Consider the following 16,833-nt stretch of genomic DNA (forward strand, 5'->3'; position numbering starts at 1 on the left):
TCCAATTGAGAATCTGTGGCAAGACTTGAAAATTGCTGTTCACAGATGCTCTCCATCCAATCTGACAGAGCATAAGCTATTTTGCGAAGAAGAATGAGCAACAATTTCAATCTCTAGATGTGCAAAGCTGCTAAAGACATACCCTGTAATTGCAGGGAAAGGTGGTTCTACAAAGTATTGACTCAGGGGGGCTGAATATAAACGCATGCCACACTTTTCAGATATTTGTAAAATATTATATAAACCATTTATCATTTCCCTTCAACTTCACAATTATGTGTCACTTTGTGTTGGTCTAGCATATAAAATCCCAATAAAATTAGGATTTTTGTACTCTCCGTAAAATCCTTCTCTGAGTTCACTGACAGACACCGCTCCATATTCTTCACCATAGGGTTATGCTGCCCTGTACAGGAGTAGGACTAGGCAGACAACACAAAATCTTGGCTACACCCTGTGGGCCGTCCTCAGCTGGCATAACCCCTCTCTCTGCTTAGCGATACTCGGTTTTGTAACAAGCAGTAACAGAAGCAAAAAACTCCTCAGAGGGATGGGTGCCGTGTCTGTCAATGAACTGCGAGAAAAGGATTTTACGGTGACTAAAGAAATCCCATTTTCTCTTCCATTCATTGACAGACACAGCTCCATATTCTTCAGTATAGGGACGTCCCAAAGCAGTGCCAAACATGAGGGGTTTGAATAACAAACCCAAGGCTAAACAAGCCAATCAAGGTAATAGTAGCTCAACTAGAACATCAGGAGGCCAACCTGAAATACACCCTCAAGAAGGAAAAAAACATTCTCTAAATCACAGCCCTCAAAAACTTTGCGGCCAAAAGGAGGCAACCGCAGATGCCAAAACTTCGAAAAGGTACGAACCGACGACCAAGTGGCCGCCATGCACACCTGCGCCACTGACGATTGATGACAGAAGCACTAAGTGCCCAAGTAGAATGTGCCATGACCCCCTGAAGGTATGTATGCCCCAATAAATGGGACGCCAAAGGTCTTTGAAAAAAGATTGCCAAGGCAGACACTTAGCCTTTCACGGCGCTCTAAGCCAGTTTCTGATTCAACCCCGTTGAAGAAAGGCCAGATTCTGAGCCCCCGAAAAGGAATGAGGATGGACTCCTCGAATCTCACACCAGAAAATGTATGTCTTCCACATCCGATAATAAAGGTTTCCAGATATACATTTCCTTGCCTTCAACGTGGTTGGAATAACCGAGCCAGACCAGCCCCTGTCCTTCAGCACCTGTCTCTCAACAGCCAGGCTGTCAAAATCAGTGACTGTAGAACAGGATGGAAGATCGGCCCTTGAGACAACAGATCATCCCTGAGAGGACGCCTGCAGATGTCAACAACCAGTCGCACCAGGCTGATAAGGCCAGTCCAGAGCCACCAGAAGACTGGAATCTCTTTGTCCTTGATCTTGCGTAGAAGTTGTAGAAGCTGGAACGATGGAAAGGCGTAAATCTGATGGTACCGGTTCCATGGAGCCACCAGAGCATCAGTGGTGTCTGCCAGAGGATCTCAAGACCTGGCCATGAACCTTGGCACCTTTCTGTTGCGCTAGTACACCAACAGAACCACCTTGGGGGTGCCGCACCGCAGACATATCTGATGAAACACGTCCGAATGAAGGGACCGTTTCCCCTGGTCCAACGCCTGGCGACTGAGGTAGACCGCCTGAAAATTTTCCATGCCGGAAATGTGCACGGCGGAGAGGGCAAGAATGATCTGTCCACTGGAGAATGCCGGACACCTCCAGGGCTGCCAACACACTCCTTGTGCCGCCCTGGTGAATTACAAAAACCACGGCCGTGGCGTTGTCTGACTGAATCTGCACCAGGAGCCCCCGGAGCTGCTCCTCCTAATGATCCAGGCAAAGCATGATCGCTCAAAGTTCCAAGACATTGACGGGCAATCTGGACTCTTCCAAAGTCAAGCGGCCCTAGGTCAAATTCAGCCCCAGGACCCCTCTCCACCCGGACAGGCTGGCATCTGCCGTGACCACTGTCCAGTACAAGGGGAGAAAGGACTTTCCCTGTAGCAAGGTTGGGGAGTGCAGCCAACAGACCAGAGAACTCTTTGTCGCCTGACTCAGACAAAATCACATTGTCCAGCGACTTGAGCCACTTATCCCATTTGACCAGAATCTCCTTTTGAAGGCGTCTCCTGTAGAAATGTGAAAACGGAATTGCCTCAAAAAGGTGGACACCTTCAGGCCCAACACTCGTATACAAAGGGACGCCACTTGTGGGCTAATATTTGAATCGCAGAATGCAACTTCTACAACAAGAAACACTCTGGCTAGAGCTGAATCCAGAGCCACCCAGATAATCCAATCTCCTGGTCGGAACCAGGGCAGACTTCTGAAATTCAGAAGCCACCCGATCTCCTGCAAAGTCTGGAGAGTAATTTCCACATCGGCCATCTGAGCCGATGGAGACTGCTCGCAAGAGGTGGTCCTCCAGGTACCCCAGCACAGCAATCCCCCGCTGACGTAGCAACGCTAAGATCGGGGCCAACACTTTCATGTGGAACCGAGGAGCGGAAGCTAAACAAAAGGGTAACACCACAAACTGATTTTCAAGTAGCTGATCAGATGACCATAGCGGGTCACGTGATCATTCACTACACCACCTTGCTGCCTGCTTTTCGTCAATGCGAATAGACTGCACTGTTCACCAGGGAAATGTCAGTGCAGGCCCAAACACACTGCAATAGAGATCCACTCTACTAAAAGCCTCAATTTGCTGGTGGAAGGAAGGACCCCCTTATTAGCTTTCCTGCCAATATTTCAAATACCCAATAATATGTATACAAATAAACAATAAACCATACACTGCTTCGAGATAAGGGTTAATAAATACTACAGAAATCCAAACATTTTATGACCTAGATAATGTTTTTTTATTTAATAAGCTGATGCAAAACTGTATTGTTCTATCAACGTTATGAAACCTTTTTATGAAAAATGTGTTATCCTTGATGTAGAAGATTAAAAAAAAGCAAAAAGAAAAAGGTGCTGTTAACTTCTGTCGTTATCATACCTGGATCTTCCTCCAGAAGGCCTGATGCAGCCAGTTTGTTTCGGAGTGCATGATAATAATTTTCAAGTCCCTGGAAGAGATAACAGAACAATGTAAGGAGATCAGGTTTAAGAAGAAAAGATTCTAGCACTTCAATAAATTTCGTACTTTGGCCAAAAGCATATAAATATGTTGTCCCCAAACCTTCCTAAGTGCAAGAAAGCAGACGTGCAAGAAATGAGACGAGGAAATGTAATAACTATGGTATTGAGAAAAAGGTGTTTATTACACAGCAGCTGCTTGATTCCAAATGTAATCATTACCTGCATGTGTTAGAAAGCATCTAGAAGAAATTAATTGTCTCTAAACATTATAATACTGTGAATAAATGGTTGCTATAGGAACAAAATAATGAGTAAAGATATTCCCACCTATATACTACACAGTTACATTATTCAACCAAAATTCTCAGCTTTTGCATATGTAATTCTGTAAATTTGGCCATATTTGTCACCCAACAGCATATATTATCAATATCATGTACTACTTTTGTTGTGACCTAATCTCTCCCTTTTAAGCAAGTATCAGAGAAAACCTGTGCTGGAATCACTGAGGGCAGGACCCAGGCTTTCCCTGTCCACCTTCGCTTGAGATGTCCCAAACTGATATTGGAGAGCAAAAATTCAAAATTTAATATAGTCTTTAGGGCTAACCTTACTTGGCATCCTGTGACCTGCATTTTGGGCTGCAGTATCTATCAAACTTAGTAAGAGAGACCGATCTATCCATAGGTTTACATAAAACACTAATATTGGCCAGAAAAGTACTGCCCTCCTATCCATGGAGGCAAAAATGGGTGAACTTTGCCACACGTTGGAAATGTTAACAAGCCTTACCTACAGGGGACAATTATTACAATTGAATTTGAACTGACTGGTTCAATTTCCCTGGTCTGGTACCAGTGGGACTATTAAGTAGAGCTCACTTGTCACTGTATGGCCTCACATGATTAATAAAATTTAGCTTTAATTAACCATTAATTTATAGGTAAAAGGTTCTTTAATTGATCCCTGATAAAAATAATGTGATACACAGAATACCTTTTGATTCTAATTACTTACTGTAAACGCCAAAATACCGGCACAGGTCATGATGAAAAAATCGAATTTTTGTAAGAACTTACCGTAAAATTATTTTCTCAGAGTCCTCTGACAGTCGCAGCCCGTTCAGTTAGCCTTCACAAGTGGGTAATGCACATCTCCGCAGGAGCAGGCTAGGCAGTGAAAAGGTTAACAGAAGCTTTTACACATAACACACCTCTAGGGGGCTGTTCCCCAGCTATTACCCATCAGCCACTAGGTGCTGCTCTTCAGTTTCGTAGCAAGCATTACAGGCTATGCCACTAGGTGCTGCTCTTCAGTTTCATAGCAAGCATTACAGGCTATCAACCCCAAAAAATAGAGGGTGGGGGCTGCGACTGTCAGAGGACTTGGAGAAAAATAATTTTACGGTAAATTCTTACAAAAATTCTATTTTCTCTTACGTCCTCTGACAGTCGCAGCCCGTTCAGTTAGCCTTCACGAGTGGCATAGCCCAAAGCAGTGCAGGTGTGAGGGGTGGGAAGACGTAACCAAAGAAAAGGCAATGTGTCAACCAGGCCAGAGACTAAAAAACTGGGCCAACAGGGCAACAGACGCTCAACAGGAGCCAAACCTGAGCAAATACTCCCCAAGAAGAGACAGAACAACCCGCCTCTGCAAAACAACCGCTGCGCTCAAAACCTCGTGGCCAAAGGAAGCATCCAAGGATGCCCGTACAAAAAGTCAGTAGAATTTTGTGAAAGTGCGCACAGACGACCACGTCGCCACTACGCACACCTTAGCCACCTGAAGCCTGATGGAGGAAAGGCCAAGAGGCCATGACGGCTCTAGTAGAACGTGCCCTCCCAAGAAAAAAAGGAGGCACCTGAGCCTATAGTGAATAGGCCTAAACCAAAGTCTGTCTGATCCAAACCGGAAGGGGTTGCAGCGGTCAGAGCCAAACCATTCCGAGGGCCCTCAGAAGGACAAACACGGAAACAGACTTCTCAAAAGACTCAGCGGCAGACAGGCAAAAACTAGATCGCCCGGACCAACAGCAAGGAACACAAGACAAAGTCCTTGGGATGCTTGGGTTGCGCCCAAGGCGGAGGCAACGTAAGAACTACGTTGAGGTGGAAAGCAGACATCACCTCAGGAAGAAAAGACTGAGTGGGTCACAGGACCACAATACCCCTATAAACAACCAAATAAGGTGACCGGCAAGGCCGAGGCGCCAATACCGACACACTGCGAGCAGAGGTGAAAGCCACCAGAAAGGCAACTTTCTGGGACAACACAGGCAGAGCTATCACTCTGATATTCTCAAAGAGAGGCCGTAGTAAAAACGGACAAAACATAATTGATTCCGTCCCCACGGAGGCAAAGGAGCCGTCTGCGGGAGAGCTAGATGACGCAACCCTTGAACAAAGGTGCCAATCAAGGAATTCGTCGCCAAGGGACGCTGGAAGAAAAAATGCCTAGGGCCGACAACTGACCATTGATCGTGCCCAGCGCCAAGCGCTGATCCACACCTTCCTGCAGAAAGGCCAAGACCCTCCCCACCGAAAAGGAGCGTGGAGGATACCCTTGCGACTCACACCAGGCAATATACGCATCCCAGGTACGATAGTAAATCCCCCTGAAGGTAGCTTTCCGAGCCTCCAGTAAGGTAGGAGTGACAGCATCCAAGACACCCTTGTCTCTCAAAAAATTGGCTTTCAACAGTCATGCCGTTAAAGCCAGAGACTGTAAATCGTCTCTCAGCGGAAGCCGCCAGGGCGGCTTGACAACCATCTGCATGAGGTCTGCGTACCAAGACCGACGAGGCCAGCCTAGGGCCACCAGAATTACCAGCAGAGCAACCTTCGGATGCCAAAGTCGCAAGTGCAGAAGAAAAGGAGGCCATGTAGGAGGATTCAGGGGTTCCTGAAGCACCAAACAGGTATGCGGGGAATATGCTATCCTGGGACTCCATATTGCAATAAAAACATTTTTTAATCGGAAGTTCCTGCGGTCCACACCGCAAACCTGCACCGCTGATGGAGACCCCTTAAAAATAGCTTTTGCCACAGAAAAAGTGCAGTTTTGCAGGAAAATGCCCGAAAAACCACCTAAAATCAGCCCCACAGTGTCACAGAGTACTTGCCGGACTGCCACACGCTGCTGCAGTGAGAAGTGAAAAAGGTAAGTGACCTCATGCACTAGAGGCCGATGCACGCCCTGAGCCACAGCATAATGGTGCCTAATAGAAAGCAAGGGGAGGAAGGCACTCGCAAAATGGCTGCCGCCCTTACTAGGCGGCCGCCCACATCAAAGATGGCGGCTGAACCGGTGCCAAAATGATAGAAAAAAAATGGCTGCTGCCCACAAAAAGAGGCCAGAACAGCCTGCTCTCACCCAAAATGGCGGCCGATCGATCTGCGCCAAATCAGACCCAGGAGCTGGCCACCACGGGGATCAGAAAATACCCCCCAAACATGCAGTAAGCCCCCACACCCCCATCCATAACAGAGTACACCGCAGTGCACCCCCAGTGGGGGCAGGGAGGTAGGGGCCGCATAAAAAGGCCAGGAGGGGGGACACTACAGAGACCACCTGTGTTCTGCCACCCCCCAGGAGTGGGCCCAAATAACACCCCCATAAACAAAACTGTCCGAGGGACAGGGGGGTAGCATCACTCGCCATTCAACGGATCGCAGGCTCCTCTCCGATACGGAACACCTCCCACCCTGAGTGGGGGTGCCGACAGCCAGGAAGGGATGCTAGCAACACACGGGCATTCCGAAGTGGAGACATCCCGGCGAAGATGGATCTCTGCAGGCTCGTCCCCGTCCCCAGGGGCACTGTCGTTGCGGGGCCTGGGCGTACCAATGACCTGCGGCGCTCGTTGGCAGGCTGGGATTCCGTAAGGATCTATATTATCCAGTGCAATGCCCAGCTCTGCTGTCGCTTGTAGTCCTCCAGAGATCCTTCTGACTAACTAGTGATAGTGAGTGAGGAAAAAAATTAAAAGAAAAAACTTCTTTCAAAGAAAAAGACAAAAAAAAACTAAGACAGGTCGCAGCAGGTAAGCCTATGTCCTACTCCTACACTAGGCAGCATGAAAACTGAAGAGCAGCACCTCATGGCTGATGGGTAATAAGCTGGGGAACAGCCCCCTAGAGCTGTGTTATGTGTAAAAGCTTCTGTTAACCTTTTCACTGCCTAGCCTGCTCCTGCGGGGATGCGCATTACCCACTCGTGAAGGCTAATTGAACGTGCTGCGACTGTCAGAGGATGTGAGAGAAAACTGGATTTTTTTCTTATTGTAAAAACCTTTTCTCTGAGGTTTACTGTGGACACAGCTCCATGTCTTCTAGACCCTTGGGCTTATGCTGCTCTCTCTTCAGAAATAGGACTAGGCGGAAACAATTTTGGCTACGCCCCTGAGGCAGTCCCAGGGGGTATACCAATACTTCCTGCGATAGGACTTCAGTTTGTAATAAGCAGCGTCAGAAGAATACATAACTCAACCCAACAGAGGGGTGGGTGCTGTGTCCATCAGTGAACCTCAGAGAAAAAATATTTTACAGTAAGACAAAAATCCAGTTTTCCTTCTTTCACTGACTGACACAGCTCCATGTCTTCTAGACCCTTGGAAAGTCCCAAAGCAGTATTAACATGAGGGGTGGGAAAAACACAGCAATACATAGATTTCCCAACAAGGCTAAACAAAGCCAACCCAGTAAAACAGGAGCTCAACCAGGAACTAGAGCTCACCACCAGGAAGAAAATACACCCTCAAGAGGCGGGAGCCTCTGCAACTGCAGCCTGCAAAACTTTGCGGCCAAAAGCAGCATCCGAAGATGCAAGCACATCCACCTTATAAAACTTGCACATCTGAACCATGGATGCCTGATGACGGAAGGCCCAGGAGGCACTAAGCGCCCTCTTGGAATGCACCTTGACAGGGGAGAGGAGGAACCAGACCCTTAATAGCATAGGCCTGCACCACTGTCTGCCTGATCCACCCTTTACGAGGTCCATCGGTAAGAACAAAGATTCAGATTTCCGAATCGACTGTCACTTCTAGGTACTCTCGAATCACCCTGACTACATTCAAGGAATGTAGAGCAATTTCTTTAGGATGTTTTGGGTTAGGACATAAGGACAGCAATACATTATCTTCATTCAAATGAAACCCCGAGACAACCTTAGGAATGCCTGACAAGGTTGTTACACCACTTTGTCCCTGTGAACTACCAGGTAAGGTGACAGACAGGCCACCTTCTGTGACAGAGAGAGCAAAGGAAGTTAACAAATGTTTTCAAAAGAAGGCTTTAGAAGTGCTGAGAGTACCAAATTGAGATGCCACGGAGGTACCAGGAATCGCACCGGAGGATCCAGATGGCGAACTCCCTGCACAAAAGTGTGAACCAAAGACTTTGCCGCCAATTCCATTTAAAAAGCAAGGGAGCCAAGTCCTTACTCCTGACTAGGCAGAAAAAACTGAAGTCCTATAGCAGGAAGTGACGGTATACCCCCTGGGACTGCCTCAGGGGCCTAGTCCTACTTCTGAAGAGAGAGCAGCATAAGCCCAAGGGTCTAGAAGACATGGAGCTGTGTCCGTCAGTGAACGAAAGAGAAATATAATTTATTTATATGTATTTGCTTATATATTTAAAGGTCTATGTACTTTAGAGAATAAAACCTTATGATTTCATTCTTACTGTATACAACTTGGAAATTACATACCTAAAAGACTCAAAAGTAGAATAGAAAGGCAAAGGTTTGCTTTAAGATAGGTAGAGTAACTGACATGCTTTAAAAGAGAAGTATGGGATTCTTTTTTCCTCCCAATTACACTTACCTAAGTGGATGTAGCATCGGTCCGATGCTGCATCTGTCCCCAGCCGCCTCTACACTGAGAACCGAGCGATCAAAAACTGTGGATTGCTCAGTTCTGACAGCTGCCCGAGCAGAGAGCTGGTGCCTGTCAGTTACCAGCTCTCTGCTCTGCCCCCTCCTCGCTCATTGAAGCGCTGGGCTGTAGAGGGGTGGGGAGCGGCTGGCTCAGGCTCTCAGTGGCTTGCTGGGAGGCTGAGCCGGGTGTCGGTCCAGGCACCTAGAGGATCCTGACTCCGTGGTCGTGATGATGCAGTGCCTAGACTGACTTCTGCAAGACGTCTGCCGAAAGTGGACTTCAGCCTGCTCTCTGCTGAAAACGGGTGCACTCCTGTGATCCATAGGAGATGTACAGCCAAACAAGCTTTGGCTATACATCTCCTTTAAAGAGGAACTTTAGTTTACCCAGGTCCCCATCCGGCCTATAGACAAATGAAGGCCAGGCGGAATATTCACCATTCTGGGTGGATGTCATATGACGTCCTCTCAGAAACAAGCCGCATTGCTGTGCAATCTGTCACCCCGTGTCCACCGGACAAAGTGGATGACTGATCAGTGTACTGGCCGCTGCTGGTACCATGTGATCGTTTTGAACAATCAGATCACATAACAATTATACACTATGGATAGCTTTCAGTCATGCCATCCATTGTAATCTATTGTGTTAATCTCTGTGATTGCTCACAGTGATTACTTGGGCCAATCACAGCCCATCTGTACCATGTTATTAGCTGTGGCCAATCACAGCTAACCACATTAACACTGAATTAATATATTTCATTCAGTAAAAACGGTTGCTTATAACAGTAAAATTCACTGGTCTAAGCAATCGGAATGTGTAAAAATAAAACCCTGACCAATTCCCAGAATAGTACAATGTTTCTATGGTAAAACTGCATTGCTCTGGTCACAGCATGATAAAAAAAAAAAAAGAAAAGAAAAAAATGTAACATCTTTGATTCACCAGTTACGATAACGCTGTACTGCACAGGTGTCAATATGTAAAAAAAAAAAAAATTGACAAAAAGGTTTTCTTCATTTTTCATAAATTTCTTAATTTTTTTTCAAAACATTGTGACTAAACAAATTACAACTTTAACCACTTGCCAACCGCATACTGTATATATATAAGATGGCAGAGTGGCTCTCCCAGGCAAAACCACGTATGGGTACGTCATTTGCCTGGGAGGCGCTAGGGGAGCGAGTGTGCGCTCCCGCCCCCGATCGTCAGCGGGGAAGCCGATGCGTGTCAGGCGGCTCTGATAGCCTCCTGACACCCGCGATCGCTCTCCGCTGAGAGAGAAGAACGGTCGGCTGTTGTAATCACAGCCAACCGTCTTTCTCCCTGAAAAAAACAGAGCTCATGTGATCCTTCTATATAGGAGCACATGTCTCTGTGATCATTTCACAAGCTACGCCCCCCCCCCCCCCCCCCAGTTAGAATCACTCCTCTAGGCTCACATTTAACCCCTCGATCACCCACAGGGTTAACCCCTTCTCCCTGCCAGTGTCATTATTACAGTAACAGTATTGTTAGCACTGATTACTGTAGTAATGTCACTGGTACCCCCAAAAGTGTAAAAAATGTCAGTTAGGGGTCCGACCTGTCCGCCGCATTGTCGCAGTTCCGCAAAAAATTGCAGATCGCTGCCATTACTAATAGAAAAAAAAAAAATAAAAATGACAAATCTTTGCCGTAGTTAGTAGACACAATAACTTTTGCGCAAACCAATCAAAATACACTTATTGTGATTTTTTTTACCAAAAATATGTAGCAGAAAAATTGCCCTAAAATATTTAAAAAATTGGATTTTTAATTTTTTTGGGGAATGTTATACAACAGAATGTGAAAAATATTGTTTTTTTTATTTTTTTTCCAAAATTGTCACTTTTTTTTGTTTATAGCGCAAAAAAAAAAAAATAGCACAGGTGATCAAATACCACCAAAAGAAAGCTCTATTTGTGGGAAAAATAGGACATCAATTTTATTTGGGTACGGCGTCGCACAACCGCGCAATTGTCCGTTAAAGTAACGCAGTGCCGAATCCCAAAATAGTGCCTGGTCATTAAGGGGGCAAATCCTTCCGGTCTTAAAGTGGTTAAAAAAAACTTGCCATACCTCTTACTAAATACCTTGAACTGTCTACTTTCCAAAAACAGGTAATTTGGGAGATATTTGTACTATCCTGGCGTTTTTTGAGGCCTCAAGAAATTAGATTTTCAAAACTTTATAACAGAAACTAAAAAAAAAAAAAAACCAAAAAAAAAAAAAACAGTCTTTTTAATATTTCTTTAGCCAAAAAAAAAACCCAGTGGTGTGTAAATACCACCAAAAGAAGGCTCTATTTGTGTGAAAAAAATGATTAAAAACTTCATATGGGTACAGTGTTACCTGACTATGAAATTTATGAGTAATATGAGTAATTGTCATTCAAAGTGCGACAGCACTAAAAGCAAAAATTGAAAGTCTACAGCCACAAATACTGTAGCTGCTGACTTTAAATATACAGACACTTACCAGCCCAGTTTTTCAGCCCTGTCTTAACTTGGGCCATTTCTTTGCTGGTCTTTGAGTCCCAAGCGGTGCCATCGTGACTGCAGGAAGTCTTCTGTGACTTCCTGATGCTTCAGTTGGCTCCCCACTGTGCATGCGCAAAACGCACTGCACTCTGTGTATGAACCTGATGTCTCCTAGGACAGGTCACGTGTCCCAGGAGGCAGGAGGTTCTGCGTAGAGGTGTTTAAGCAAAAGTGGGAGTAAGAAATAGAAACCTGCTCCCTTAAAAAAAAAAAAAATCAATCTGCAATACAGGAAGAGGAAGGGGGGGGGGGGGGCAATCAGCTACTTCCTTTTGAAGTCATGCAGGCTGGGAGCAGGTATATTATTCTGGTCATCATTTCAAAAAGATTAAACACATCAGCCCCTGGCCCTTTAAAAAAAAAAAAAGGAAAACCTGTAAACCTATAAGTTCATTTTATTTCACCATAAATGTGGTACTTTACTAGCAGTGCTATTTCTTCAGTTCACCTTGAGTAGGCAGAAGTCAAGTTTCAGTGCTCACCTTGAGCTGTAGTAAGTCAGTCTCAATATTTTCAATATAATGTAACATCCGTTTATATGTCTCAAAAGGTGGCGTAGGCTCAACAAGCTCAGTGATTGGCGCACTCAGCCTCTCTGTTGCAGAGGAGGAGCTCTTTGCTGGCTGGTCAGAAAATGTGCACTGGGTAGAAGACTCAGGACAGATGTAATCTTCATCCGTGGAACTTTCCTGTATGCTCTCATACCCATCCAGGATCAAGTATCGCCCTACATAAAGGATATCAAGTAAGAGATCTTTATCCAAACCAAACAGTATTGCCCATTTCCCTAAGATAAACAAGCCTGTCACCTGATATCCGATATTGCATCTCATCCAAGCCTCTCGCTTTACTGTTTTCCTTAGAATGTTGCTTGCTGTGAAGCTCCTGAGCATCAAAGTACTGTTCTATGTTCTCTTCCACAGATTCATCAGTCATCTCCGAGCTTAGTCTTCCACGATCAGAGCATCGTTCTTCAGATTTCTGTCTTAAGGAGGATTGTCTATTAGAATAGCTCTCTCTGCTTTTCTTTCGCTGGTGGTTAAGGCCCAAAGGCACCAGCTGCTGGTCACTGTCTGCAGTGTGCTCCCTGGAACTCCGACTGCAGAAACGCTGGAAGTTTTCAGACTCTTCTTTCTGAAGGAGCTTTACTTGTTGCAGCTTTACTTGTTGCAATAGTATCTGCTTAAGTAATTCCACTAAAAGAAATGAATAATACACTAAAATCAAAATTCTTTTGGGGATAGTATTGCATCATTCGTGCATAGTTCTACACACATTTTCATGCTAGTCAAAACCAAAATCAAAACATGATTGGAAATAGCACCTCACATGTACATAGTAAATATACAAAGCCCAGCTCCATTTTTGAGTCCATATATGCAATGCATATTGATGATTTCTCACAGCTATTACACACTTATACTGAAAATAGTGAAATATGCATCTTCATGTCGTATATGACAAGGATCTATTTTTGATTCTTACCGTTTCTGAGCGCATCCAGGGCCCACGTGTGCTCCAGAGGTGTGTCATAAGAGATGTGGCTGGAAGGTGATGTGGAAATTGGATGGTGAAAAGTCCCTTGTTGAGGCTGCAGGATGCCATCATCACCAACATGGGGAACAGACATTGGCAAAGCTGTGCCTTCAGTTTCTGGGTCCTTGCCTGTGGAAGAAGGCACAGAAATATTGAAAGCTCAGAAATGTGAGGAAAAATGCATGTATGCAAAATTCCAAAAATGTTATAACCAGTTCAGCTCCAGAGCAATTTTCTTTTCTTTGTCGCATGCATGTAAAAATACAAATTTTTGGCAATAAAATTACATAAACCCCAGAACATTCTATATTTTCTGAAAGCAGAGGCCATGTAAAATAAAAAGGGGATAATTGCAAATTTTTGTTTCATGTGATATTTGCGCAACTGTTTATCAACCACTTGCCACCCGCCCTATAACAGATTGACGGCGGCAAAAGTGGTTGTCTATCCTGACTGGGCGTCATATGACGTCCAGCAGGATAGAGCACTCCCCCCCCACGCAGAGCGGCGATCGGTGCTGCGGTGTGTCACTCTGACACACCGCATCTCTGATCTCCGTAAAGAGCCTAATGACGTAGGCTCTTTAGCATGTGACCAGCTGTGTCCAATCACAGCTGCTCACATAGTAAATAGGAAGTGCCGTTGATCAGCTTTCCTCAGTTCGCGACTGACAGGGACGAGTAAAGGAGAGCCGATCTGCGGCTCTCCTGACGGGGGGGACTGTGCTGGTAATCAGAGCATTGATCACCAGTGCACACCCTTGGGGGGGTGCCACTAGAGCCACCAGGGATTGCCCCACCCATGGCCACCAGGAATGCCCACCCATGGCCACCAGGAATGCCCACCCATGGCCACCAGGAATGCCCACCCATGGCCACCAGGAATGCCCACCCATGGCCACCAGGGATGGCAATCAGGGCTCAGGGACCCTTTCAGTGCCCTCCCCATCAGAGCTGCTCATGATTGCCATCTATCAGTGCCGCCCACCAGTGCCCATCATTGCAATCTATCAGTGCCGCTCACCAGTGCCCATTATTAACCACCAGTGCTGCCTATCAGTGCCCGTCAGTGCAGCCCATCAGTGCCCGTCAGCGCGGCCTCAGTGCAGGAAAAAACTTATTTATAAAATTTTATAACAAACAAACTTTTTTTTTTTTTTGTTTAGCAAAAAAGAAAAAACCTTGCGGTGATCAAACACCACCAAAAGAAAGCTCTATTTGTGTGAAAAAAATGACAAATTTGGTTTAGGTACAGTGTTGCATGACCGCGCAGTTGTCATTCAAATTGCAACAGCGCTAAAAGCTGAAAATTGGCCTGGGCAGGAAAAGGGTGAAAGTGCCCTGTATTGAAGTGGTTAAACGCAAATAGTTCAGATGAAAAATAATAAAATAATTTTAGTGCAAAACCACATCACATAATACCCATTTTTGGTTAAATGTAAAAGATAAGGTTGCATCGAGTAAATATATAGAAGAAAAAATTTCAAGTTTTAAAATTGTGTGCGCCCGCGATATAGCCACAAACGATGAAGCCCATAAATCCTCAGACGATGCGTTAAAAGACGTTTCAGCTCATCAATTTAGAGTTAACTAGGAGCTCTTGTGGTAGAATTATTGTTCTCACTCTGACGTTCGCAGCGATATATCACGTGTGTTGCGACCATGGTTTACTTACACTTATGCACCCTGGGAGTGCATTTGCACAGGTGTGTGGGGCAACTGGGGTTTTGGCAATTTTGTTTTTTCATAATTTTTTTTTTTACTTTTTTTTCTTTATTTTTACATGATTGCTATCACAAGGGGTTATTAAACCATGTGAAGACTGAGTATATTTTTGACACTTTATGTTTATAAGTTAAAATCTGTATTTTTTGCTAGAAAACTACTTAGAACCCCCAAACATTATAAATATATTTTTAGCAAGAACTCTGGAGAATAAAATGGCGGTCATTGCAATATTTTTTGTCTCGCGGTATTTGTGCAGCGGTCTTTCAAACGTAATTTTTTTGGAAAAATTATGAAAAAAATCACATTTCACTGCATTTAAAAAAAACTAAACAGTTAAGTTAGCCCATTTTTTGTATATTGTGAAAGATGATGTCACGCAGAGTAAATAGATACCCAACATGTTACGGTTTAAAATTCCGCACACCCGTGGAATGGCGACAAACTACGGTCAATACAAATCTCCATAGGCAGCGCTTTCAAATTTTTTAATGGTTACCAGGAGTAGACTAGGCAGTGAAAAAACTGAATTTTTGTAAAATCTTACCGTAAAATTCCTTTCTCTGAGTCCTCCGACAGTCGCCGCCCACTCATACAGTCACATACTTGATGCAGGTTCTGCAGGAGTCCTGGGGTCAAATGAAGATTTGAGGGAAAAAATCTGTCCGCCGGCCCAGAAAGGAATTCGATCTTTTACCCTGATCGAACGATTTCCTGAACCCACCTGTCCGAAATCCGGAGCAGCCAAGGTTGGAAGAAACCGCGCAAACGTCCCCCCACCCCGGAATTGGGTGAGGGCGCCCCTTCAGGCGGAGGCGGATTGACCCGCCTAGCCGGCATTGCCCGACTTCTGCTTGCCCGCCCAGGGCTTCTTCTGGCTACCCTGGCCCTTGAAGGGCTTGCCCTTCGCTTGGTTTCGAAAGGCACGAAAGGACCCCTGAGTAGATGGAGACGCAGAACCCCGCTTGCCACGAAAGGACTTGTTCTTCGGGTTCTGGGGCAGCAAAGTGCTCTTGCCCCCTGTGACGCCTTTTACCAGGGTATCCAAAGCCTCGCCAAAAAGGCGAGAACCAGCATAGGGAAAATCAGCAACTGTTTCCCGCGAGGACTGGTCAGCCGACCAGCTCTTCAGCCAGATCAGTCGACGGTTAAGCACCGAGACACTAGATAGGCGTGCTACCAAAGGGGCCTCATTTAAGGCCGCATCACACAAATACATGATTCCTTGGTGAATTTGATCCACCATATCCAGCCGGGCATGTGGAACAGCATCAGACACGAGGTTGCTCCTAAGCACCTTAGTCCAATCAGCCACCGCCTGAGCCACCAAAACGGACGCGAAAATGGGTTTGAGCAACGAGCCCGCCACCGTATAGGAATGGCGGGCTAGAGACTCCAACCGCCGGTCCGTGGGATCCCGAAAAACCGGGGTATCATCTGAAGGAACCAAGGTAGCCTTGTTCAATACGGCCACAGTGTGATCCACCTGTGGAGGCACACACCATCGTGATTCCGTAGCCGGCGCAAAGGGATAAAGCAATTTGAACCGACTAGGTACCAGGAATGGACGTTTTAAAGTGCGCCACAGTTCATTAACAGTGTAATGAAACTCAGCGGGACAGGGAAAGACCTGCACCGACTTGCGGGTCCTGTGTGTCCCAAATGAGGACACAATGCCCGCAGGACTGGGCTCATCCTCCAAATGTAGTGTTTCCTTTACAGAAACAATCAATTCATGCATGGTCGCACGCTCTTCAGGCTATCCCGGGGAGGAAGTATCAACCCCGTCCACCTCTGCCTCCCCCTCAGACCCCAGCGGGTCTAAGGATGAGCGAGACCCTGAAAAGGGCACGCTCGCCGCAGCAGCCATATCGCCATCTGAATCAGAGGAGAGAGACAATCTGGGCCTCTTCCTAGCAGCACGTTCAGCCATCAGCACCTCCATATTGGAAACCAAGGTCGCCACTACAGTGGCCAAATCAGGTTTCAGAGGGG

The 16,833-nt window shown here is 45.8% G+C and overlaps 1 protein-coding gene across 1 annotated transcript in view; it reads right to left on the reverse strand.

Annotated features, from left to right (window-relative positions):
• The window catches only part of ARHGEF12 (Rho guanine nucleotide exchange factor 12), a 506,356-nt gene that overhangs the window by 19,568 nt on the left and 469,955 nt on the right, over positions 1-16,833 (reverse strand). The window contains exons 37-40 of the mRNA XM_082273891.1: positions 13,064-13,243; positions 12,388-12,774; positions 12,061-12,305; positions 3,057-3,126 (exon numbers count right to left, since the gene is read on the reverse strand). Coding sequence (XP_082130017.1) covers positions 3,057-3,126; positions 12,061-12,305; positions 12,388-12,774; positions 13,064-13,243 — 882 coding nt within the window. The remainder of the gene's footprint in view (positions 1-3,056; positions 3,127-12,060; positions 12,306-12,387; positions 12,775-13,063; positions 13,244-16,833) is intronic.

Source organism: Pelophylax lessonae (assembly GCF_965119305.1).
Source record: "Pelophylax lessonae genome assembly, chromosome: 12".
In the NCBI taxonomy this organism is placed as follows: Eukaryota; Metazoa; Chordata; class Amphibia; order Anura; family Ranidae; genus Pelophylax; species Pelophylax lessonae.